At 38.2% G+C, this 24,186-nt stretch overlaps 1 protein-coding gene across 9 annotated transcripts in view; it reads left to right on the forward strand.

Moving 5' to 3' along the window:
- The window catches only part of LOC127833505 (excitatory amino acid transporter 2-like), a 46,346-nt gene extending 26,434 nt beyond the window's left edge, over nucleotides 1-19,912 (forward strand). For 2 of the 9 annotated variants that reach the window (XM_052358791.1, XM_052358792.1), the window contains exons 2-12: nucleotides 10,707-10,763; nucleotides 11,277-11,475; nucleotides 11,750-11,824; nucleotides 12,459-12,581; nucleotides 13,134-13,218; nucleotides 14,497-14,645; nucleotides 15,554-15,680; nucleotides 16,233-16,466; nucleotides 17,229-17,423; nucleotides 19,168-19,302; nucleotides 19,592-19,912. In XM_052358791.1, the coding sequence (XP_052214751.1) occupies nucleotides 11,334-11,475; nucleotides 11,750-11,824; nucleotides 12,459-12,581; nucleotides 13,134-13,218; nucleotides 14,497-14,645; nucleotides 15,554-15,680; nucleotides 16,233-16,466; nucleotides 17,229-17,423; nucleotides 19,168-19,302; nucleotides 19,592-19,811 (1,485 nt within the window). In that variant the 5' untranslated portion in view covers nucleotides 10,707-10,763; nucleotides 11,277-11,333 and the 3' untranslated portion in view covers nucleotides 19,812-19,912. Of the gene's footprint in view, nucleotides 1-10,706; nucleotides 10,764-11,276; nucleotides 11,476-11,749; nucleotides 11,825-12,458; nucleotides 12,582-13,133; nucleotides 13,219-14,496; nucleotides 14,646-15,553; nucleotides 15,681-16,232; nucleotides 16,467-17,228; nucleotides 17,424-18,407; nucleotides 19,303-19,591 lie in introns of those variants that run through there. The other 7 variants (XM_052358797.1, XM_052358793.1, XM_052358794.1 and 4 more) reach the window with 7 other exon arrangements.
- The last annotated feature ends 4,274 nt before the right edge of the window (nucleotides 19,913-24,186 follow it).

Consider the following 24,186-nt stretch of genomic DNA (forward strand, 5'->3'; position numbering starts at 1 on the left):
ATGTTGCGCACATAAAATCGATCTATTTGTTGTTTGTTTTCATCCTTATTTGTTTTCGTTCATTAAATTTAATTTATTCTGAAATAATTTCAATTTATGAGAATTTTTTAACTAAAAATGGTCGCGAAGAAGTGCCAAGTATGGTGATTTTTGTCGTTACCACATACCGAGCTCTTACATTGTGTTCTACTCCCGAGTTCATTGTTAGTAAAAACAAATAATAACAACAATATAATCGTTCCAAAAATGAATTTCCTTGCATGCTAATATTTTATTCAGACATAATTAGTAAAATTACATTTGATATAGCGCATGATTATCATTAAAAACGATGACTTTGTCAACCTTCTTTATGTGCGCTTAAATGAATTCTACCTCTTTTTTCCAACCAGTGGGCGGAGTCTAAATTTTGCAGGCGCGTGTGACGTCACGCGTTAACTCGTCTATTGATGCCAAGAGTCTGCAAAAGCAAAAATCATCAAAAGACTCTATGGCGGCAATTTACATTGACTAAGAGCTAGCCCAACAGCAAGGCTGTTGGATGAGACCTTATTTCACTACACTCCTCCCCCTTTTTATGTTTCAAGGCCCAGACACGCCCGCTACAGCATGTCTTGCATCCGCATTGCCCTCCCAGAATCCATTAAACAGCTCAGACCCACTCCAGCACATTTCTTTTTTGCCTCGTCGCCATTAATGTGAAAATACTGAGCTCAGGCCGGGAATTGAACCCACGACCTCCAGAGTGGTAGTCCGACACTTTAACCACGTCGCTAATGAGCTAGCCCAACAGCAAGGCTGTTGGAAGTGACCTTATTTCACAACAGCAATTTCACCATTGAACATACAGTTTTTTCCGTACATTTTTTGACAATAAACCGTTATTCGTAAAAGATAAATATTCCACGTGCCATTAATCATCACTGTGTAAAATTATTCTTCCTGGCTAAAAGAAGTTGCAATAATTAAACTCCCAGCAATTGAGCTGTATGTTTACTCATAAAAGCTATTCATCAAGAACAAAGCTAAAAGATCTTAAATAACATGACCTTGTAAGTTGTTAGAGTAATGGAAGGTACAGTTTGATGTGAAAATATGCTTATTCCCATTCTCTCATTGAGTGTCTGTATAAACACAACTGTTAAAAATGCATGCTAATCTCAACATACATTTCTTTTTGAATTATAATTATAATAATAAAAAACTTTTGAAACCTTAACACCAATTTATTTGCATTATTTGCTACATTTGTTAGCTTAAATATACACTTTATGAAACCAACTATTTTCAAAGCAATACCTTCCCATACACAGTACATGTAAATGGTTGCAGGGCAAAGTGAATCAGTGGATTATGGCCGCAGGTATTAAAGAAATAACGAAAGACAACAAAAACAAAACAGATAAATACATAATATCATCATATGTTTGGTGTATATAAACACTCAATAATTTTTGCCAATGCCTTTCAATATGTAAATGATATAATAATAAAGCAAACACTATTTAAGTCAACCCCACTCGAACCCTAATTCCCAAGCAGATATTTGCGCTTGCAAGCTACATGTCAACTCTCAAAACAATTGGAAAACCCTTCAGAATCCGGCTGTCATGGGTTGGCCCTGGCCACCGCGCAACTAAGTCTATAAGTATGTCTTGACCATTGAATACCACCTAAAATTAAAATGTGGTAGTTTGTGTGTCTTTAATATCCATTTTTTGCCATTGGAACTATGTGTGTCAATATCAAAAGCATATATTAAATAATCAGGGATGACACTTTCCGCTTAAAAAAGATTTTTAGTAAAAATGGTCTGCCTTTAAACATAAACACCATTAAAGCGGAAAGTGTCATCCCTGATTAGCCTGTGCGGACTCAAGCCCAGTTTCATCAAAATGCGTATCATTTTGTGTAAGAAAAATACAAAAATAATAATATTAGAAACATTTTGTAATAATAAAAAGTCAATTTACATAAGCGTTTACATTTAGGGAAAAATATGAACACATGATAGTGTGATACATTGGGTTGCTAATTACTTCATTTGTTACTGTATCTACGGTGGTTTCGTCACTCAACAGTGTCGTATTTTATATAAGAGGTGAAGTGAATGTTTCGGAATACTATTAAATTGGTGGATGATAAATACTGTCAAAATATATTTAATAATTTGTGTAACAACATTTAAATTGCGGGGGTAAACTTACGAAGATAGGTAGTTATGTTACGTAATTAACATATAAGTTGCCTTTCACTCATTTAAAACGTAAACATTATTTAACAATGTTAAAATTTAACTTACCTGTGATAGTTCGACGTGAAATTCGAGATTGTTTTCATTGATCAACACAAAATCTCGGATTAAAATTTTCTCTAATAAAATTCTATAAGTTTAAGACAGGTGTTGAGGTTTCTAACTTCTTTAGTAAAATTCGGCAACTCTAAGAAAATTCTAAGATATTAGAACGTTTCTAAGACAAAAACTAAGAAAATATTACAGTTATAGCAAAAAACTTAGAAAAAACGTGAATTCTTAGTAAATATTTTGTCTCAGAAAGTTTCAGAATACCGCCCCAGGTCTCCAGGGGTCAGTTACCTTTTTTTTAATTTTATTATTGATTTTTTACTGGAGCTTTTTTATCCGATGTTTACAATTATCAATAGAAAGAATTTATTGACAAACTTCAAAACATGCCAAAATCTGTAAAAGAAGCCCCTTTAAAGCACGTGTGTGAAGTTAGTCTATTAAGCCTATTGAGCCTATTCAGCAAGTTTAGTACATAGGTTAAAACATCCTTTTTAGCCTATTTAGCACCCTTTTCAGCCTATTTAACCCAGTAAACATGTTAAGTACATAGGTTCACACATGCATCCTATTTAGCCTATGTAGCCTATTTAGCACCCTTTTCAGTCTATTTAGCATATTTTACAAGTTTAGTACAAATGTTGACACATGCATCTTATGTATGGCCTATTTAGCACTCTTTTCAGCCTATTTAGTCTATTTAACAAGTTAAGTACATAGGTTCACACATGCATCTTATTTAGTAGCCTTGTCTTCCTATTTAGCCTATTTTACAAGTTAATTACATAGGTTTATACATGCACCCTTGTCTGCCTATATTGCATATTCAGGGCTAGCGCTGGTCCAAAATTTCTTTGAGCCAACCAGATTTCGTTTTTCGGCGCGCGAAAAGTGGTTTTAAAATAATAATATATACTATCAACTTGTTCATATTTCTTTTTATGACAGCAAGGGCATATCACATATAATATAACATGCAGTTTTCAATATAGAAGTAATAATGGTACTTTTCAAAGTACAAACATAAGTTAATCTGTACATGTACACTTAACAGTGGAGTAAGTTGTCCCAAATTTGAAATCCTGAAAATAAGGCCGGGGGGTCTTAGAACCAGGAACCCAACAGGAATAAAGGGCAAAGCCCCCCACCCCACCCAGAGACTTACACATTGTTCTTTGTGATAGTCTTTCCAATTGCAATTTCAAGTGATTACAATTCGAATTAATATAAAACATATCGTCTGTATTACCGCATGTGTATTCGGCATTCTATTTCTTCTATAAAGAACTCCGAAAATAAATTTAAATCAGCGAAAAATAATGTATCCGAAAACGACAGTCCGAAAAATTGTACGCGTTCTGCACTTGAAATAAAATTTGCATATCGTTTGATTGCAGAAAATGAAAATTGGTAGCCCAGCAAATACGTAATAAATAGACCATTTGGTTGACATTTTTCTTCACAGTAGCATGTGAGTAAAACACTTTAATTATCACCTTTTATTTCAAACGATAAATTATTTATTATTGCTCTTGTCATTTGTTTATCTTTAAATACGACGTTTGCCATCGGCCGATAAATTGTAGGCAGACGACAATATCAACTGTGTATTCCAAGTGTCTACGCATGATTGATCAAATATTATGCATGAGAGAACACAATGTTGATTGGCCAGCTACCACGTGCGCTTCAATAACAATAAGGTCAAGCGATGTCTCATGTTCTGGTGCAGAACGGTTTTCGTTTATTGTTCAATTTGCGAACACTTTTAATGAAACAAAGAGAAAACTATAGAAAACCAGCCTGGATTTAAATGGCGGATAATTTCAATGAAGATTTGCGAGATTTTAGCATTTTCGCAAATCAGAATTTTCTTGAGCCAATTTCTCAATATTTTCGCAAATGGCTCAAATGGCGAACGACAGCGCGAGCCCTGCTTGTTTACTGGAATATGGGCGGGTCCGGTGTCTGCTGCGTTTAATTCCGTTACTGCGTTAGTGTAGTCTTTATACTATTCAGGGGTATTTTTTTATTTAGCCATTAGATTAGCTTTATGGATAGAATTTCAAACTCCTGTGATAACATGCAGTTTTCCTTATAGAAGTTATTATTATGCTACTTTTCAAAGTACGAACATAAGTTAATTTGTACATGTACACTTAACAGTGGAGTAAGTTGTCCCAAATTTGAAATCCTGAAAATTAGGCCGGGGGTCCTAGAACCAGGAACCCAACAGGAATAAAGGGCAAAGCCCGCCACCCCACCCAGAGACTTACAAATTGTTCTTTGTTATAGTCTTTCCAATTGCAATTTCAAGTGAATACAATTCGAAATAATATAAACCATATCGTCTGTATTACCGCATGTGTATTCGGCATTCTATTTCTTCTATAAAGAACTCCGAAAATAAATTTAAATCAGCGAAAAATAATTTATCCGAAAAAGACAGTCCGAAAAATTGTTGGCGTTCTGCACTTGAAATAAAATTTGCATATCGTTTGATTGCAGAAAATGAAAATTGGTAGCCTAGCAAATACGTAATAAATATACCATTTGGTTGACATTTTTCTTTGCAATAGCATAGCTTGTGGGTAAAGCAACTTCATAATCGCCTTTTATTTCAAACGATAACGTCGATAATCGTCGAAAGGTGTAACATCATCAACATAGAACTAATTATTTAATGATCATCCTTTAATTCAGATCGATAGTCGGTAGACAGGTCTAAAGTGATCAGCTGAGAAATTATTAATTGTTGCTCTTGTCATTTGTTTATCTTTAAATACGACGTTTGCCATCGGCCGATAAATTGTAGGCAGACGACAATATCAACTGTGCATTCCAAGTGTCTACGCATGATTGACCCAATATTATTTGTGAGCGAACTCAATGTTGATTGGCCAGCTACCACGTGCGCTTCAATGACAATACGGTCAAGCGATGTCTCATGTTCTGGTGCAGAACGGTTTTCGTTTAATTTGTTTAATTTGCTAACACTTTTAATGAAACAAAGAGAAAACTATAGAAAACCAGTCTGGATTTAAATGGCGGATAATTTCAATGAAGATTTGCGAGATTTTAGCATTTTCGCAAATCAGAATTTTCTTGAGCCAATTTCTCAATATTTTCGCAAATGGCTCAAATGGCGAACGACAGCGCGAGCCCTGACATAGGTTGAAACATGTATACAATTTAGCCTAGTTACTTCCATTTTCAGGCTATTACCGTTATGCATATTTCACAAAATAAGTACATAGGTTGAAACATGCATCTTATTTAGCATATTTAGCACCCTTTTCAATATATTTAGCCTTTTCAATATATTTAGCCTTTTAGTACATATTTTGAAACATGTATCCTATTTCGCCTGTTTAGCCTATTTAGCACATTTTTCAGCCTATTTAACAAGTTTAGTACATAGGTTGGAAAGTACATAAAATATTGTTATGCCCCCGGATCGAATGGTCCAGGTATATTGTTTTTGGCTTGTCTGTCTGTCTGTCATTCTGTCCTAAAACTTTAACCTTGGTTAAAGTTTTGCGATAACTTTTGCAATAATGAAGATAGCAACTTGATATTTGGCATGCATGTGTATCTCATGGAGCTGCACGTTTTGAGTGGTGAAAGGTCAATATTATCCTTCAAGGTCAAAGGTCAAATACATGACTTAAAAGCGGCGCAGTAGAGGGGGGGGGGGGCATTGTGTTTCACAAAAACAGCTCTTGTTTTTACATGAAGAGTGAATATGCTTCTTTAAGGGTCCCTTGCGGACAAACAAGAGTTATCCCCCAGAAGCGACCTAGTGCATGATAAACTCACGTCGGCTGCCTATCAGGCTAAAAAAATGTCGGCTCTCGGATTTAGTTAGGGTCGGCAGTAATATACAGCCTATTTATTGTACGAGGAGCAATTGACATTTCAAATGGAATAGCACCTTTAAGAGCCGCTTTCGGACAAACAAGAGTTATCCCCCGAAAGCGAACTAGTGCACGCTAAAATCCCGACGGCTGCATGTCGGTCTGCTCTAGTTTCGACCCTGGTTTTTTTATTGGACCCGGGTGTTTTATTGGTATCACCTTAATAGAACGCTTTCGGACAAACAAAAGTTACCCCACCCCCGGAAGCGACCTAGTGAACGCTGAACTCACGTCGGCTGCCTGTCCGGCTGATCAAATTTTGGCCCGGGGTTTTAATTAGGGTCGGCGTCACATACAGCCCACTTTGCGAATTAGTCGCTATTTACATGCGAGTGATATGCACCTTTAAGGACAGCTTAGTTTTACTAATAATAAATAACTAGTGCACGCTGAACTCCCGTCGGCCGCCTGTCGGGGTATCTAGTTTCGGCCGGGGTTTTAATAAGGGTCGGCGTCAAATACAGCCTATTTAACGTATTATACGCTATTTACATGGCGAGTTGGGCCGCTTTCGGACAATTAAGACTTATTCCCCAGAAGTGACCTAGTGCACGCTGAACTCCCGTCGTCTGCCTGTCTGGCCGATCTAGTTTCGGTCGAGAGTTTTAAACAAAGATCGGCGTCACATACAACATATTTAGCGTGTTAGGCGCTATTTACATGACGAGCGGGTATGCTCCTTTAAGGTCCGCTTTCGGCAAACAATAGTTATCCCCCGGGATCGACCTAGAGCACGCTGAACTCCCGGCGGCTGCCTGTCTGGCAAACCTATTTTCGGCCCGGGGTTTTAATAAGGGTCGGCGTCAAATACAGCTTATCTAGTGTGTTAGGCGCTTTTTACATGTCGAGTGGGTATGTACATTTAAGGGCCGCACAAGAGTTAACCCCGGAATCGACCTAGTGCTAGTTGTACTTCCGTCAGCTGCCTGTCGGGCTAACTTAGTTTCGGCAAGAGGTTTAAATAAGGTTCGTCGTCACATACAGCATATTAAGTGTATAAGGCGCAATTAACATGGCGAGTGGGTATGCACTTTTAAGGGCCTATTTCGGACAAACAAGAGTTATCTCCCGGAAGCGACCTAGTGAACGCTAAACTCCCGTTGGCTGCCTGTCGAGCAAGCTCCATTCGGCCCGGGGTTTTAATAAGGGTTTGCATCACATACAGCCTATTTAGTGTATTATGCGCTAACCTTTAAGGGCCCCTTGTGGACAAACAAGAGTTATTCCCCGGAAGCGCCCTAGTGCATCCTGAACTTCCATAGGCTGCCTGTTGAGCTGACATAGTTTCGACCGGGGTTTTAATAGGGTCGGTGTCACATACAGTCTATAAGGCGTATTATGCGGTTTTGTTTTTTTTGCGAGTTGTTATGAACCTCTAAGGGCCGCTTTCGGATAAACAAGAGTTATCGCCTGGTAGCGACCTAGTGCCCGCTGAACTTCCGTCGGCTGCTTGTCGTGCTAATATAGTTTCGGCCCGGGGTTTTAATTAGGGTCGGCGTCAACTTGAGCCTATTTAGCGTATTATGCTCTATTTAGATGGCGAGTGGGTATGCACCATTAAGTGCCCATTTCGGACAAATAAGAGTTATCGCCCTGAAGCGACCTAGTGCACGCTGAACTCCCGTCAGCTGCCTGTCGGGCTGAATTAGTTTCGGTCCGGGGTTTTAATTAAGATCGGCGTCACATACAGCCTAATTAGCGTAAACAAGACTTATCCCCGGAAGCGGCCTAGTGCACGCTGAACTCCTATCGGCTGCCTGTCTGGCTGATCTAGTTTAGGCCCGGGGTTTTAATTAGGGTCGGCTTCACCTACAGCCTATCAAGCGTGTTATGCTCTATTTACATGGCGAGTGGGTATGCACCTTTAAGGGCCGCTTTCGGACAAAAAAGAGTTATCCCCCAGAAGCGACGTTGTGCACGCTGAACTCCTGTCAGCTGCCTGTCGGGCTGATCTAGTTTCGGCTAGGGGTTTTAATTATGGTCGGCGTCACCTATTTAGCGTATTTTGCTCTATTTACATGGTGAGTGGGTATGCACCTTTAAGTGCCCATAACGGACAAACAAGAGTTATCCCCCTTAAGAGCCCTAGTGCACGCTGAACTCCCATCGGCTGTCTGTCGGACTGATCTAGTAACGGCCCGGGGTTTTAATTAGAGTTGGCGTCACGTACAGCCTATTTAATTTAATTGCTGGATTTTAAATCACACTTTGAAAACATTAACGCAAATTAATTAGTTGCTGTGAAAGTGACAACTACAACATGTATTTCGTGTGTAAGGAAAACGTTCAAAACTGGCATGAAAAGCACGGGCGAATTGTTATGTAAAAACTTTGTAGCGCAGAGAAAATTGAGATGTTTACTTTGACAGTAAAAAATGTAGCGCGTGATAATTAAATTTTGTCGCCCATATCGCGAATGCAGTTGATTTCTAAAAACGAAAGAACATAAATGCGCTGTATCGTTTAAGTGTAGATAGTTCAGTATTGAACCGATATTTCGTCGCTGTATACACATTCCATGAGGACTGCATGTTTCTCGGGTGCTAATGCCACAGTGAAAAGACGTTGCCATGGATGGAACGCGCTCATCGGAGCTTTTTTGTTTGCGAATGCAAAATCTGGATGCAAAGTGGTTAAATGCAGTAAGGGACTACATTCTTCGGTATTCGTATATAATATTACCTATGGGGCGAATTGCAGAAGGCAATCGCCCCAAAAACGTTTCAAAACGATTTTTGCTTTCTTTTCAGATTTCCAAAGCTATAATTTGTTTGTATTTAAGTTGTTTCAAACGTCCATTGTTTAAGGTCAGATGGTCAAAATCATTTTTGTGCAAAATCACAAAAGTCTTCAGCCGCAAAAAAGGGTTTCAAATTTATTTATATATTACATGTATTTATGTTTATGTCATGTGTTTAATATCTAGCGTTACTTGATATAGGATCAGTTTCATTCTAAGTCTATTATGGGGATATGACGGAAATTTCCTGTGTAGTACTCCACACCCGCCCCTTAACGGAATGTACGTACAGTATTTAAAAACAACAGCACATTTTAATCTAAAACTAACAACAGCCAGTGTTGCTTGTAAGAAGTTGTATTTCCTTTTTTTAAACTAACTGTACTTGTCTGTAATAGTTGTTCATTACTAAGTGCTAGTTGCAAATAGAAGGTTGCTTACACAAGGTACATTACACTTTGCATTATTCATTGCTCCATTGGGCACATAAATACCCGCAACTTGCTTTAATCAAATCACTTTGTTTTTTGTTGTTGGTTTTTTAAGTGTCGATGTTCTCTTTTTCCATTCGCACGTTACCTTTATATGCGAATCATTATTCGCCATAGAATCAAAGTATTACCTTTAAATAATAATGTCAATGGCACTCTGTTAATACAATTATAACTGAAGGTATTACTATATATATATGTATGTTCTCTTTTTCAAAACATTTTGTTTGTAATTGTATTTCCCTGTATCAAAACGTTTTGTTTGTAATTATCTTTCCCTGTTACAAAACATTTTGTTTGTAATTTTATTACTTTGATTGTATGCTTTTTTGTTTGTTTGTATGCTTTTTTGTTTGTTTGGATGAAGTTAGAATGTACTGTGTTCGTTTTATGTATGTGTAGAAATTTTTCCAGTAGAACCACAGTGCTTATTTTTGATCATAATTTAAAGGCAAGGGATAAGAATTTGGGATCGTTAAACTTTCTCTTACCAAATGGCTAGTGATGTGAATATTGTTTCTTCAAACTGCAGATGATTAAATGGGAAATTTAAGAGGCTAAATGTTTTTACTTACTTGAAAAAATTTAATGCTAGTATATATTGTCTGCAGGATACTCATTTCACTCCTGATATATACAGTACTATTTATTCAGAATGGGGATGTGATTGCTTTTTAAGCTATGGTTCATCTAATTCTAGGGTAACAGCTATTTTTATATCTAATAGCACAGACTATAAAATACACAACTTTGTTGCTGATCCTCATGGTAATTTATTGTACTTGACATTTATGTGAATGGATATCGTATACGGGTGCATGCATGGATTATGTGCATGATTACTAAGTAGCTGTATACAATTATACAAACTAGTCTTGATAAAACGACGAACGTTTGTATACATAACACAAGTTATTAGACGCTATATACTATTTACTATGTATACGAATTTCAATTGAAAGGTCAAATATGATCAAGTGAGTCCGAAAGTTTCGAAGTTTAAAGCATATTTTACATTTGCAGTTGGGATACTAAATTATATATTCACAGCTCGTATGATTATTGTTTTCTTTTTCTTGGCCGCGAACATAATCATAATTAGCGGACTTCGTTTTGCTGTTCTAGCTATTGAACAGTCAATCGATTTTCTGTTACAGCTATTAAAGGATCAACCACTTTGATGTTACATCTTTTGAACAATCAATCGTTTTGCTGTTACAGCTATAGACTAATCAATTGCTTTGCTGTTACAGCTATTGAACAATCAAACACTGTGCTGTTCCAGATACTGCACAATCAATCTTTGTCAGGTATTGAAAAGTCAATCGTTATTTTGTTCTATGTATTTAGCGCTATGATAGTCCTGCTATTGAATAAGCAGATGCTATGTGTTTTAGCTATGGAACAAACAATCGCTATTTTCTCCAACTATTGAACAATCAGTCGCTATGCTGAAAAAGCTTTTGAACAATCAATCGATTTGCTGTTCCAACAATCAATCAATATGCTGTCTAGCTATCGAACAATCAATTTCTATGTTGCCCCAGCTATTGAACACTCGCATTACTAATCCAGCTTTTGAACAATCAATCGCTCTGCTGTTCCTGCTACTGAATAATCAATAGCTATGCCTTTCCTGCTATTGAACAATCAATTGCCATGCTCTTCCTGCTACAAAACAATCAATCGTTATGCTGTTCCAGTTTTTCAACAATCAATCGCTTTGCTTCTCCAGCTTTTGAAAAATCAATTTCTATGCTGTTCTAGCCATTACACAAGCAAGTGTTTCTGCTATTTCGCAAGCAATTGCTTTGATGTTTCAGGTATTGAATACAATCTCGTTAGGCGTGTAAAGGTATTGAAACAACAGCCTCTCAGCCATGGGTACCTGTGATAAAATCAACGCGTTCATTAGAGACAACCTCAGCCTGATCCTCACCCTGTTGGGCGTGGCTCTAGGGCTGGGGGTGGGTTTTGCCATCAGACCCGCCCACCCCTCGGAGTCAGTGCTTATGTGGCTTGGTAGGTACTCAGCTATTTTAGTGTCCAACTCTAGTACATGTATACAAAGAACCATGTTTACAAAATAAATAACACGTTATCATTGATACTTTGACAGTAAGAAACGACTGGGAGTTGGATAATGTACTTCCAGATCATAAAACCGGAATTGTGTTACTGGTATTGCAAACAAATGAAAAAAATCCTAACAACTTTGATTTTCTAGAGTGACCTCACTTACATAGCACAATTACAACGTGGTTACTCCGGCGGACGTAGTTTTGTTGTGTTTCAGGATTGCCCGGTCAGTTGTACCTGAGACTGCTGAAGATGATGATAGTACCACTGGTGGTATGCAGCGTCATCAGCGGTAATGTCGCGAGCAGTGTTATGCGTTTCATTTAAGATCGTTTATGCCAAACGTTCAGTGTGCCTTATTATTCAAATTACTATGCAAAGTAATTCGAATACTTACTGTTGAAACTCTGCCTCTATATTGGCCGAAATAACACAGGAAGTTGGCGATTGTTACTACTTCCCAAGTGGAGAATTCCTATCTGCATGATGACGTCTCCCTGGTGATTTCGGTCGGTCTTAGCATACGTACACTATTGAGCTTTGATTAAACAATCAAAAGAGGAGCACGCTGATGATACTATTGAACATTATTGAACATGATATGGAGAGGAGGATAATGTTGTGGTGATGATGATGATGATGATGATGGTGATGTTGGTGATGATGGTGATGATAATGATGATGGTGATGTTGGTGATGATGATGATGGTGATGATGATGATGATGATGATGATGATGATGATGATGATGATGATGATGATGATGATGGTGATAATGATGATGATGATGATGATGATGATGATGATGATGATGATGACGATGATGATGATGATGATGATGATGGTGGTGGTGTTTGCGGCGATGGTGATGATGGTGGTAGTGATGATGATTCCACCCTAACGTAAGGTTCACCGTTACGTTTTCAGGCACGTCGTCCTTGGACCCGAAGACCAATGGCAAGATCAGCATGGTTTCCTTTGTGTTCATATTCTCGAACAACGCGATAGGGGCGATACTAGGGGTACTTGCATTCATCGCTTTCAAGCCAGGTAAGCTGCGCCGCACCAATCTCCATCAACACACTAGACGCCATATTAGGGACACTGGCATTTTAAGCCAGGTAAGCAGGGCTTCCCTATAGTTAGACCACTACCACAATAGGGACTTATAATGTGAACTGGAAAAATTCATCGTTTTCAAGCCAGGTAAGCTGCGCCGCACCAATCTCCATCAACACACTAGACGCCATATTAGGGACACTGGCATTTTAAGCCAGGTAAGCACGGCTTCCCTATAGTTAGACCACTACCACAAAAGAGACTTGTAATGTGTACTGGAAAAATTCATCGTTTTCAAGCCAGGTAAGCTGGGATGCACCAATGGTGGGTAATCAACGGACAAAAACGGTAATACTTGTGGTCATGTATTTCATCGGGCACGCACTCTGACCTAGTGTTTATATCTAAAAAACTGTGATATTTATAATATGCACCGGCAAGAAATTTCGTGGTTTAAAAAATCGCTTTGGTTGAGATGAATTTGCAAAACACAATTGCAGGATTTCACAAAATAAAGTTTACTTATATCCAGTTCTGTTGCAGGTAATTCAAACCAGAAGCTGGTCGCAAAATCTAGCCTTTTATCTCGTTCGATTGAGACCCAGGATATATTTGCAGATCTACTTAGGTATGGTCACGTATGCAAGTGCAACACGTACTTGTATCTGATTCATCATTGTCAAAATAACTCGTAACAAATGAGTCGCCTTCTGAGAAAACTGGGCATAATGCATGTGCGTAAAGTTTTGTCCCAGATTAGCCTGTGCAGTCCGCACAGGCTAATAAGGGACGAAACTTTCCGCCTAAATTGGATTTTTGTTTGAAAGAGACTTCATTTCAACGAAAAAAGTCATAAATCGAAAAGTATCGTCTCTAATTAGCCTGTGCGGACTGCACAGGCTAATATGGGACGACAATTTACGCACATGCATTATGCCCTGTTTTCTCAGAACGCGACTCAAATACCTAGTCTCATTTAAACAATTAATGGATTCGTGATTTATATTTATCAGCGTAGTTAGTAACATATATCGGAGTTGTCATTGTTATATTAACTATAGTTACTAGTATCCGATACATCAGTGTCAGTAAAAAACGAGTACGTATGTATGTCATATAGGATTAATACATGTCAGTTTTACGAAAAACTTATATCGGAATTATATATTTCTGTTTAACAAGTATTTCATATCGGATTTATAATTGTCAACCAAACTATTTATCGGATTGATAGTGGTCTGTCTATCTAGTTAGTCATGTTGGATTTAACATCGTTAACTACACTACATATGCATATAAAAGTAGCAAACGCATCCACAGAAATTATCTGTGCAACAAGTAATATACGTAGCGTATTCACGTGTAACAACACAAAAATATTCACGAATCTTTGAATCCATTATCAATTCAACAAGTGATACGCATGTATACGAGGCGCGTTCTGAGAAAACTGGACATAATGCATGTGCGTAAAGTGTCGTCCCAGATTAGCCTGTGCAGTCCGCACAGGCTAATCAGGAACGACACTTTCCGCTTTTATGATATTTTCTGTTTAAAGAAAGTCTCTTCTTAGCAAAAATCTAGTTTAGGCGGAAAGTGTTGTCCCGGATTAGCCTGTGCGGACTGCACAGGCTAATCTGGGATGACACTTTACGCACAAGCATTATGCCCAGTTTTCTCAGAACGCGACTCATATGTAGTCATAAGCAGTGCATAGACATACACGCGCATACGGTCCAGTTTTGCGTTACTATGTGTATTTCCATATTTGTTAACCAGACAAGTGTAGTTTTAAACGCCAAATAGACCAAAAACGTAACTGAAAATATTCCTTGTTAAACGTAGTTAAGCCACTGTGTGGTATCTGCTCAAATAGCACGTACATTTTCCGCCCATATGTTTACAGGAACCTAGTACCGGACAATCTGTTCGAAGCCTCAATCCAGCAGACGGTGACGACGTACGTTCCTATTACGACACTTAACGCCACGTCCAACGAGACTATCACGTCGTTCAAGAGATCGTTAGGCTTTAACCGGGGGCCGAATCTTCTAGGTATTAATTATAAATTTAATAACAAAAATAATCAAGTAAGGAAATAATATTAACGGATATTATAAACAGTTTAGTGTTTGTCTTTTGCATGCATTCTCCATTTCTGATATTCGCCTTTTTCAGTTGTGAATTCGCATTGTCAATGTCAATGTGGCGCATTTTTAGGTCCGGTGTTCGCTTTTGCAATGTTTTATAATTATTCAGCTTTTAGAAGTATGTTATGTGCATTTTCAATGTCTGATATTCGCCTTTTCCCGTGCTGATATTCTAGTTTTCCGGGTCTGATATTCGCCCTTTCCTAGTCAGATATTCGATTTTCCTGATCTGATATTCGCTTTTACCTGGTCTGATATTCGCTCTGTCAATGTCTAATATTCTGCTCTTCGTTGTCTTACATTTGCTTTTTTCCTGGTCTGATGTTCGCCTTTGCCAGGTCAGATATGTGCTTCTTTAGGGTCTGATATTCTTTTAATGTCTGATATTTTCCTCTTTTTGGCCGGGTATTTGCCTCTTTAAAGTCTTATATTTGCCTCTTCAATGTCTGATATTTGCCTCTTATTGGTCGGTTTGCCTCTTTTATGTCTGATATTTGCCTCTTTTGGTGGGATATTTGCCTTGTTGAGGTCTGACGACTGCCTCTTTCAGGTCGGATATTTGCCTCTTTTAGGTCTGATATTTGCCGCTAGCAGACCTTATTATTTTCCACTTTTGGGTCTGATATTTGCCTCTTTCGGGTCTAATATTTGCCTCTTTCGGGTCTGATATTTGCCTCTTTCGGGTCTGATATTTGCCTCTTTCGGGTCTAATATTTGCCTTTTTCGGGCCTGATACTTGCCAATTATGGACCTGATATTAACCTATCATGTCGAATATTTGCCTCTTACAGGTCTGTCATTTGCCTCATTCAGGTCTAATATTCGCGTGCACACTATTGGGTATCGCCGCCGCCTCGCTGCGGGACAAGGGCAAATCAGTCATCGACTTCTTCGAGTCCGCCACGCAGATAGTGATAGCTGTCCTGCGTTGGTTTCTATGGTAGCACTGCTTGGAGTTCATGGTTTAGTAATCCTTCTGATAAGCTTTTTCCGGTATTGGGTTGTTTGTAGTGCGTTCAGTGTGCTGTGAGGTCATTTGAACGTTAAGTGTTATAACTTGTTAAGCGTACGTTCACATATGTAAAACTAATACACAAATACCATTGTAATACCGGTTGTATGACTTTAAAAGGCAATGCTGAACGCTGTCTCTATTACTGCAATTTGTATTAGTATTTTTTCTAACAAATTTTCCATACCGTTGCTACGAAAATAACAAACCATACATGAACTTAGTTATAACGTTATGTATAACGACATTTAGTTACAATTATAAACATACTTGTAATTTGTGTAATAGTGAAAGGTTACGAATTCCATATTCCTAGAAGGATTTCATTGATGTGTGTATTAACAGCCCTGAAATGTAAGTTTCTTCGAACAACGCCCTTGCATTGTGCCCAAAAAAGATTTACCTTTAACTATGCTAGAGATACCTCTCGCTCGAAAAGTGAATCTCGCTTCATAACAACCGGAACTAATCTTTCCAAAGGACGACGCCACTCGGGGTGCTTAGCCTCATTCTGGTGGCGGTGGCCAATATCAAAGACGTCGGGGTTATATTCGGTGATCTCGGTATGCACGTGCTAGCGGTCACGGTGGCGCTGTTGCTGCAGCAGCTGCTCATCATGCCACTTCTGTACCTTGCGCTGACGAAGCGGAACCCATATACGCTCCTGGCAGCGATATCACGTGCGCTTCTAACGTCATTCGCGGCCACCAGCACGTTTGTATTAACTTCTTCAGGGCGTCTGTCTGTCTGTCTGCGTTATTGCAACACTGATCAACAATATAAAATCTTTTAAGGTTGTGTTTCAGATTCCTGAAATTGAGCTACTATATATGTAACGGATACGAAATCATTGTCTAAGATTCTCACTGTTTTGTCCACCTGAAAAATGGACTATAAAAACTGTTTGTTACGGAATGAATATCTACAAAAAGAATAACTTATGAAACTATGACACGTTCGTAACATTTATCAATTGAATAATTACTTTCCAAACATTCTGAATTCGTTTGATACTGCTAACAGTTACATACATTGAAACGCGAAATCTCTGGAAATGTCGATTTACCGCATCCTTTTGTTTGGTTCATAACTGTATCCTTCTAGTTTATATAGAACACATATATTTTTAGCTCGGCTGTTTTCGGAGAAAACCTGAGGTATTGTCATAGCCAGCTCGTCGTCCGCCGTCCGGCGTGCTAAAACCTTAACTTTGGCGCTAAAATCAAAGTGCTTCCACCTACAACTTTGAAACTTCATATGTAGATGCACCTTGATGAGTTCTACACGCCACACCCATTTTGGGTCACTAGGTCAAAGGTCAAGGTAAAGGTCACTGTGACCTCTAAAAAATCTGACAAGTTTTCATTTATTCAAAACTGCACCCGTAGCCGAGCGTTGGCACCCGTTATGCGGTGCTCTTGTTATAACGAAACAACAACAGCAATAACCTTTAATCCGTTTCGCCCGCCTTCAAAGCGCCGTTGTGTTACCGGAAATGCTCCACGCCTGCGAAGTAAAGCTTGGAGCGGACCGGCGGATTGCGCGCTTCGTGATTCCGTTCAGCATCGCTCTTAGCGCAAACGGAAGTGCCGTGTTCATCGCCTGCTCTTGCCTCTTTATCTCCAACTTTACGGGCACATACCCGTCGGCTGACATTATAGCCACTGTAGGGTAAGTACACATGGTTGAATATTCGGAAGGTTTGAATGTGCGTTCCCGTCCGCAGTAATTGTTTAAAAACATCTTATTCTTCTTCATATAATTACAAATTTAGAGTACAAACAGGGGGCATGTTTTGTTAAATTTCGGTCAGAGTGATGGAACGTTGTCAAAGATTTATCTCAAATACCCGAACACGTTAGTGTAGGTTCCATTGAAAACCTTGAGAAGAAACCGTGAAATAAAGAGAGTCGTGTTTTGATAAAAACTGGGCATAATGCATGTGCGTAAAGTGCCGTCCCAGATTAGCCTGTGCAGTCCGCACAGGCTAATCGGGGACGACACTTTCCGCTTTTATGACATGTTTCGTTTAAATGAAGTCTCTTCCTAGCAAAAATCCAATTTAGGCGGAAATTGTCGTCCCTGATTAGCCTGTGCGGACTGCGCAGGCTAATATGGGACGACACTGTACGCACATGAATTATGCCCAGTTTTCTCAGAACGCGACTCAAGATGTTGCACCTAAAACGGAACAGTACGCCGACTGCAACGCCGGCGGTTGAAAGAGATGTATAACTCAGACTTTTCAGAGAAAAATCAAGCTAGAATCCGGATTTAACAAAATATTCTTAGAACAGACTGTTTTCTATTCTTAATTCTTACGTCTAGCGGTAACAACAATGTCAGTGCATTTGAACTATGAAAAAAATAAGCCCAAATTTATTATTAAAAGAAATATGCAATCGCATGATTACAATTAAGTTTTGTAGGAATATATAACTTGTAGGCTTGGTTATGTTGTTAGTGTTGTTTGTTTTTTTATTTTTCAGACTGCACGTTGCGCCTTATTTGACAAAGATTAACCTCTGTCTGTGTTGTTGTATTGGATCTTACCCAATGTTTCTAATCTGTCTGCTTTCTTGATGGTTTCTGACATTTCATCAGATTTTCGTGTGTCTTATTTTTCAGCTAACTCACTGGTTTCTGACCTTTCAGCGTTCTCTCCGCGCTTGCCGCCCTTGCAATACCCTCCGTGCCGAGTGCGTCCATCGTTACGATCCTTTCACCTAACTCACTGGTTTCTGACCTTTCAGCGTGTTGTATGCGCTTGCCGCCCTTGAAATCGTTACGATCATTTCAACTAACTCACTAGTTTCTGACCTTTAAGCGTTCTGTCCGCGCTTGCCTCCCTTGCGATCACCACCGTACTGAGTGCGTCCATCGTGACGATCCTTTCAGCTAACTCACTGGTTTCTGACCTTTCAGCATTCTCTCCGCGCTTGCCGCTCTTGCCATCCCCTCCGTGCCGAGTGCGTCCATCGTTACGATCCTTTCAGCTAACTCACTGGTTTCTGACCTTTAAGCGTTCTCTCCGTGCTTGCCGCCCTTGCAATCCCCTCCGTGCCGGGTGCGTCGATGGTTACGATCCTTTCAGCTAACTCACCGGTTTCTGACCTTTCAGCGTTCTCTCCGCTTTTGCCGCCGTTGCAAGCACCTCTTAGCCAAGTGCGTCCATCGTTACGATCCTTTCAGCTAACTCACTGGTTACTGGTCTTTTAGCGTTCTCTCCGCGCTTGCCGCCCTTGCAATCCCATCCGTGCCGAGTGCGTCCATCGTTACGATCCTTTCAGCTAACTCACAGGTTTCTGACCTTTCTGCGTGCTCTCCGCGCTTGCCGCCCTTGCAATCCCATCCGTGCCGAGTGCGTCAATCGTTACGATCCTTTCAGATAACTCACAGGTTTCTGACCTTTCAGCGTACTCTCTGCGCTTGCCGCCCTTGCAATCCCATCCGTGCCGAGTGCGTCTATCGTTACGATCCTCATGATCCTCACCACGCTACTCATCCCCGTTGAACCAATAGCGCTTCTGCTCGCGGTCGAGTTCTTCCTGTAAGTTTGTCAAGTCCCATAACAAACGCAGTCCGGTCTTACGATGATTTAAACGAGATAAAAATAAATACCAGTATATAATCCAATGTTTAGATTATCCCAAATTTTAGTATGTTTTTTTAATCTTTTTTATTTTGAAGTTCAAATAGTATGGGCCCTAACTGAATTAATTTTCTTTGATGATAGCGTATTAATACCGCCGCTATTCCCAATATTGAAAACCGAAACCGTTAAGCGAAAAAAACGCACATACCGATAATGTTTTTTTTTGTTTGATTGTTCACCCCAGGGACAGACTTCGCACCGCCAGCAATACAATGGGTCATACGATGGGGGCCATGGTCACCCACACCTTCTGCAAGAACACTATACGGCCGCTAGGCAGCTCTCCCCACGACAGTAACGAAATAAAACTTGAAATATCACGTGACCCATCCAGTAGCGGATATGGAAGTAAAGCGGATGTTCGCGAAGAAAGGAACTCCAATGGTGTACAGACATGCACATAGTCGGACAAGTTGTTGGTGTAGCGGAATTCAAACTTTGATGTATCTGCTTTATTCACAAATAGTTATTTGATGTATTAGTTTTTTGATACATATTTCTTTGATGTATTGGTTTCTTTGACATATATTTCTTTAACATATTTGCTTCTTTGACACATAATGACCTGAAAGCATGTTATGTTGCAAACTCCAAGTGCACTGTAACATCCCGTTTAAAGGGTAGACATCATACTCACAAGTAAAATCCTTCCAGATTTGGAATAGTTCTAAATTTTATGCAAACCCATGATATTGTCTACATATTACAGACAAATCTTTAAGTACTGTTTACATAAAAAAAATGTAATTAACCACCATCATCTAAATTATATATGAATCATTGAAACTGCGTTAAATGACGCCCTTAACGTTAAATGCCGCAAGGCTAACGGTAAACGTCGCAACGGACACTAAATGTCGCAACGGACACTAAATGTCGCAAAACCTCGTGCTGCTAGATGTCGCATTTGTACGTGAAATTTAGCACTGAATTGTTCTTCCTCTGAATGTCGCAACATACATTCAGTTTTCACATTTCTTTGTAATCATTCTTTGTAGTATCACTGTCCTTTTTAAGATTCTGACATATTCAGGAATATTGATCCAAATTGTCCGACGAACAGTATTCTTCCAATCTTATTGGGACATAACCCAGATGCATTTGCTGAACGTTGTGTTGGGTTTAGGATGAAAGGGACCTATTTAAGCTTTGGTAAATTTACAAAGTTGAAAGAAAAACATTTCAGATTCGCAAATTTGCGTTGTAGTTATGATATTTGCGATGAAACAGTAATACTGAATATTTACCATGCTCTAAAATATCCATTATATGCATCTATTGACGATTTAAAAACCTAAAAATTATAGTGCGTTACAAAGCGATAAAAATACATAATTTTGAGGTTTGTTGTTATCGTTATATTTTGTGACATTACGAGGATTGCTTATATAACATATAAAAAACGCCGATCTGTATGAACACGTCTGTCCGAGTGTTTAAGTGCTAAAATTTTACTCCACGGGTCAGTGATTCGAACCCAGTTATTGGCTACATTTTTTCTTGTTTTAATTTTATCCTTGTTTTTTTATTTTACTGGAGCTATTTAGCTCCAATGTTTACATTTATCATTTATTAAAGTATTTAACATGATAAGTATTGATGCAAAGCATCAAAGGGCGTCGGGAATTACAGTGTAAAAGGCACTCAATGAAGTTACATGAAAGGATTTTCTTTCTACTGTAAATATTAATATATTGGCCGATTATTTTAAACAAAATAGAAAAAGATACTGGTATAACCATTATGTATGATTTTGTGTTATAGCCCCCAAATAACCACTATTTATGATGTGTTATAACCCCCAAATAACCATTATCTATGATTTTGTGTTGTAACCCCCAAATATTTTCATAGTTCATTTTATTTACATTGGTTTCCTTTCTTTACTGGTATCCGTGTGCAGTTTTCATTAATGGAACAGAACTGTGTAGGTTTTAAAAAATCTGCTTCACCTTGTAAGCGTAATTTTATATTTTTCTCAACTTCAAGGGGAGATGATTCTGAACTTAATCTTACGTTGCTCATTTACGATAGGGGTTGAGTACTCATTGATATGAAAACACTGTAAAAGTTTTAAAAAAAAATGAATGAAAACTGTAAATTGTATAAAGAAGCTGCATTTCACAATACTTTGAAATTCAGTAAAAGATCACAATAGATGTATTTCTCCGATATTCATCATTTTCAATAGGATTCGAGTAATACTGATATAAAAACACTTAACAAGTTTGAAAAGATTCAGACGAAAGTTGTGAAATCTTTTAAACAAGTAGAAATTGTTTATTTTTTCAAATTTAATCGAAAAAAAATCTGGACTTATTGTCCCGATGTTTCTCATTTTAAATGAGGCAAAAATGCTCATTGATATGAAGACACTGTAAGTTTGGAAAGAATCTGATAAAAATGTTGACATAATCACCTAACCAAGCAGTTTTTCACTTTTATTTTTAAATTCAAAGAGACCTAATTCTGGACTTATGGTCAGATATTGCTCATATAGAGTCCGGGTTGGGTCCTCATTGACAAAAAAAAACTGTGAAAGTTTGGGAACAATCGGATGAAAGTTTTGGACTTCGAACAAGGATTTCAAAATTTCTCAAATTCTAAGGAAGATAATTATGGACGCAATGGTCGGATAATGCTAAAGGGCCCATACCACCTGGATAGTAATACGTGTCGCGCTTTGCGCTCTATATGTGGTTCTTAAAAAAAACTCCGAGGAGTGCTTGACTCTAGAGAAACGGGTTGCTGGGACACAGCTCCTCCTTGATAAGCCGCAGCTTCCTTTATCGCAGCTCATTGTTACAATCAATAATACGTGTCGCGCTTCGCGCTCTATATGTGGTAAGGATAGGCCTATGATAGACAATCATAAAAATACATGGATAATAGATGTGTTGTTTGCATTTATTTGTTAATATAAAAACACGTGTATTTTTTTATAAGAAATTTAAGTGATGTAAGAAATTTTAATTAACGTTGTCACCGCGTTGCATCCATTAATTTAAATAAAAATGTCCAATTGTAGTAAAATGGATTTTAAAATGTCTACATAAAATAAAGCTTTATTATATTTGACTGAACAAATTGTCAGCCGCCGAACTGTTTCGTTCGTGCCGCAACCCGGGATTGAACCGGGGTCCTTTAGATGACTGTTGCGTAAACAACTTCAGTCTAACGCTCTCCAAACTGAGCTTTTCCGGCTGACATTTACTTATGTACTGCTATTTGGTGAAGTTGTGTATAGCGATCGTTATTATATGTCTATTAATAAACTAATACATTGTACGTTTTCGTACCACTACGCCTTTCAATAAACTTGCTTGCGCGATAGGTCGTCAAATATCGTACTACATTGATTCTCCACTAAATAATCAAATTAGAAAAACCACAAAATAAATATATTTTGATTATGTTTTGTTTTTATACAAAACATCATTTGTTTTTATACAAAACCAGAAAGTTTCGCGTATTTGCCCAGTCCCTGTGATCTTTCCCCTGTGATCAGTTGTGGATCAGTTATTAATTAAAACAATTAGTTTTGCATTATTGGCAATAAATGTTGTAATAAATGTAATAGGCACAAATGTAGTACTTATTTACACTAATTAACATAAAAAATCACGACTATGCAAGATATTCTCAAAAACAAAAATATATACATTGATCCGTAAAATAACTTCTCCCATAAGCAAAAAAAATGCATTACATACTAAACGCCGCCTTCCAGGGTGACGCCCATGACCAACTTTAATGCATGCCAAAATTTGTGAAAAGGTCCCTTTGAGATATTTCAGAAACAAACTGAACAATCAAATTCGTTTAATTGATATCCCCCGCAAAATAATAAATATTTCTATAAATGTGTGTCCTTTGATGTGTGACCTTGACTTTGGTCAAAAACACAAAGGTCTTTCACTGCCTGATAATTGAGAACAATAACATCCGAACATTTTGAAAATCCAATTTAGTATGGTAGAATCCTTACAAAAATAAGGCATATTTAATAAAAATGTATGAATTTGACCTTTGTGTGTGACTTTGACCATGACCCTAGCAACCTGGATCTTATATTTGACACTCAGCTAGATAATGGAGAACAATTGTGGACAGTTATTACAGAATCCCTTGATGCATAGTAAAGGAACGACTAAATAATGAATAATACATCAAATTGTGAGCTTTGAGCTCAGTGTGTCACCTTAACCATAGCCCTTAGGATTATGGGTGTTGAATGTGAAGCACCCCAAGATGATTAAGAACAACTATGGCAAGTTTAATGGCTCTGGCTAATGTGTTAATGGAGATAAAGCTCTAAGCTAATATTAAAAAGCATTGTTTCAAGATACAAAGGGCCATAACTCCTTTATTAACAGATGGTGTACAATGCCATTTGGCGTGCATAAACCTCTTATCCATATATATACTCGTACAAAAGTGCCGGACAACACTAAAACAATATCCCTCCGCCTATGGCGGGGGATAATAAATGTAGTAGGAACAGTGCAATGGATTTCGTTAACATGTACCTTAACCAATCTTGCAATGAGCGCGTTTCAAATATTACAGGAAATTCCTTATGAAATGATTACCATTACAGTTTGATTAAGACATAGAAAAACTTAGTAACTGTGTTAAATTTCCAAAAGATAGCTCGATAAAATACTATACGTAGAATCAAAACACTGCATTCTAGAGTTATCGAAGAATCAAATACAGACTGGCCTTAATTATGCTATCGAATTTGTAATTATAACAACATTTAAGTCGACCTGTATA

Source organism: Dreissena polymorpha, chromosome 6, assembly GCF_020536995.1.
Source record: "Dreissena polymorpha isolate Duluth1 chromosome 6, UMN_Dpol_1.0, whole genome shotgun sequence".
Classification (NCBI taxonomy): Eukaryota; Metazoa; Mollusca; class Bivalvia; order Myida; family Dreissenidae; genus Dreissena; species Dreissena polymorpha.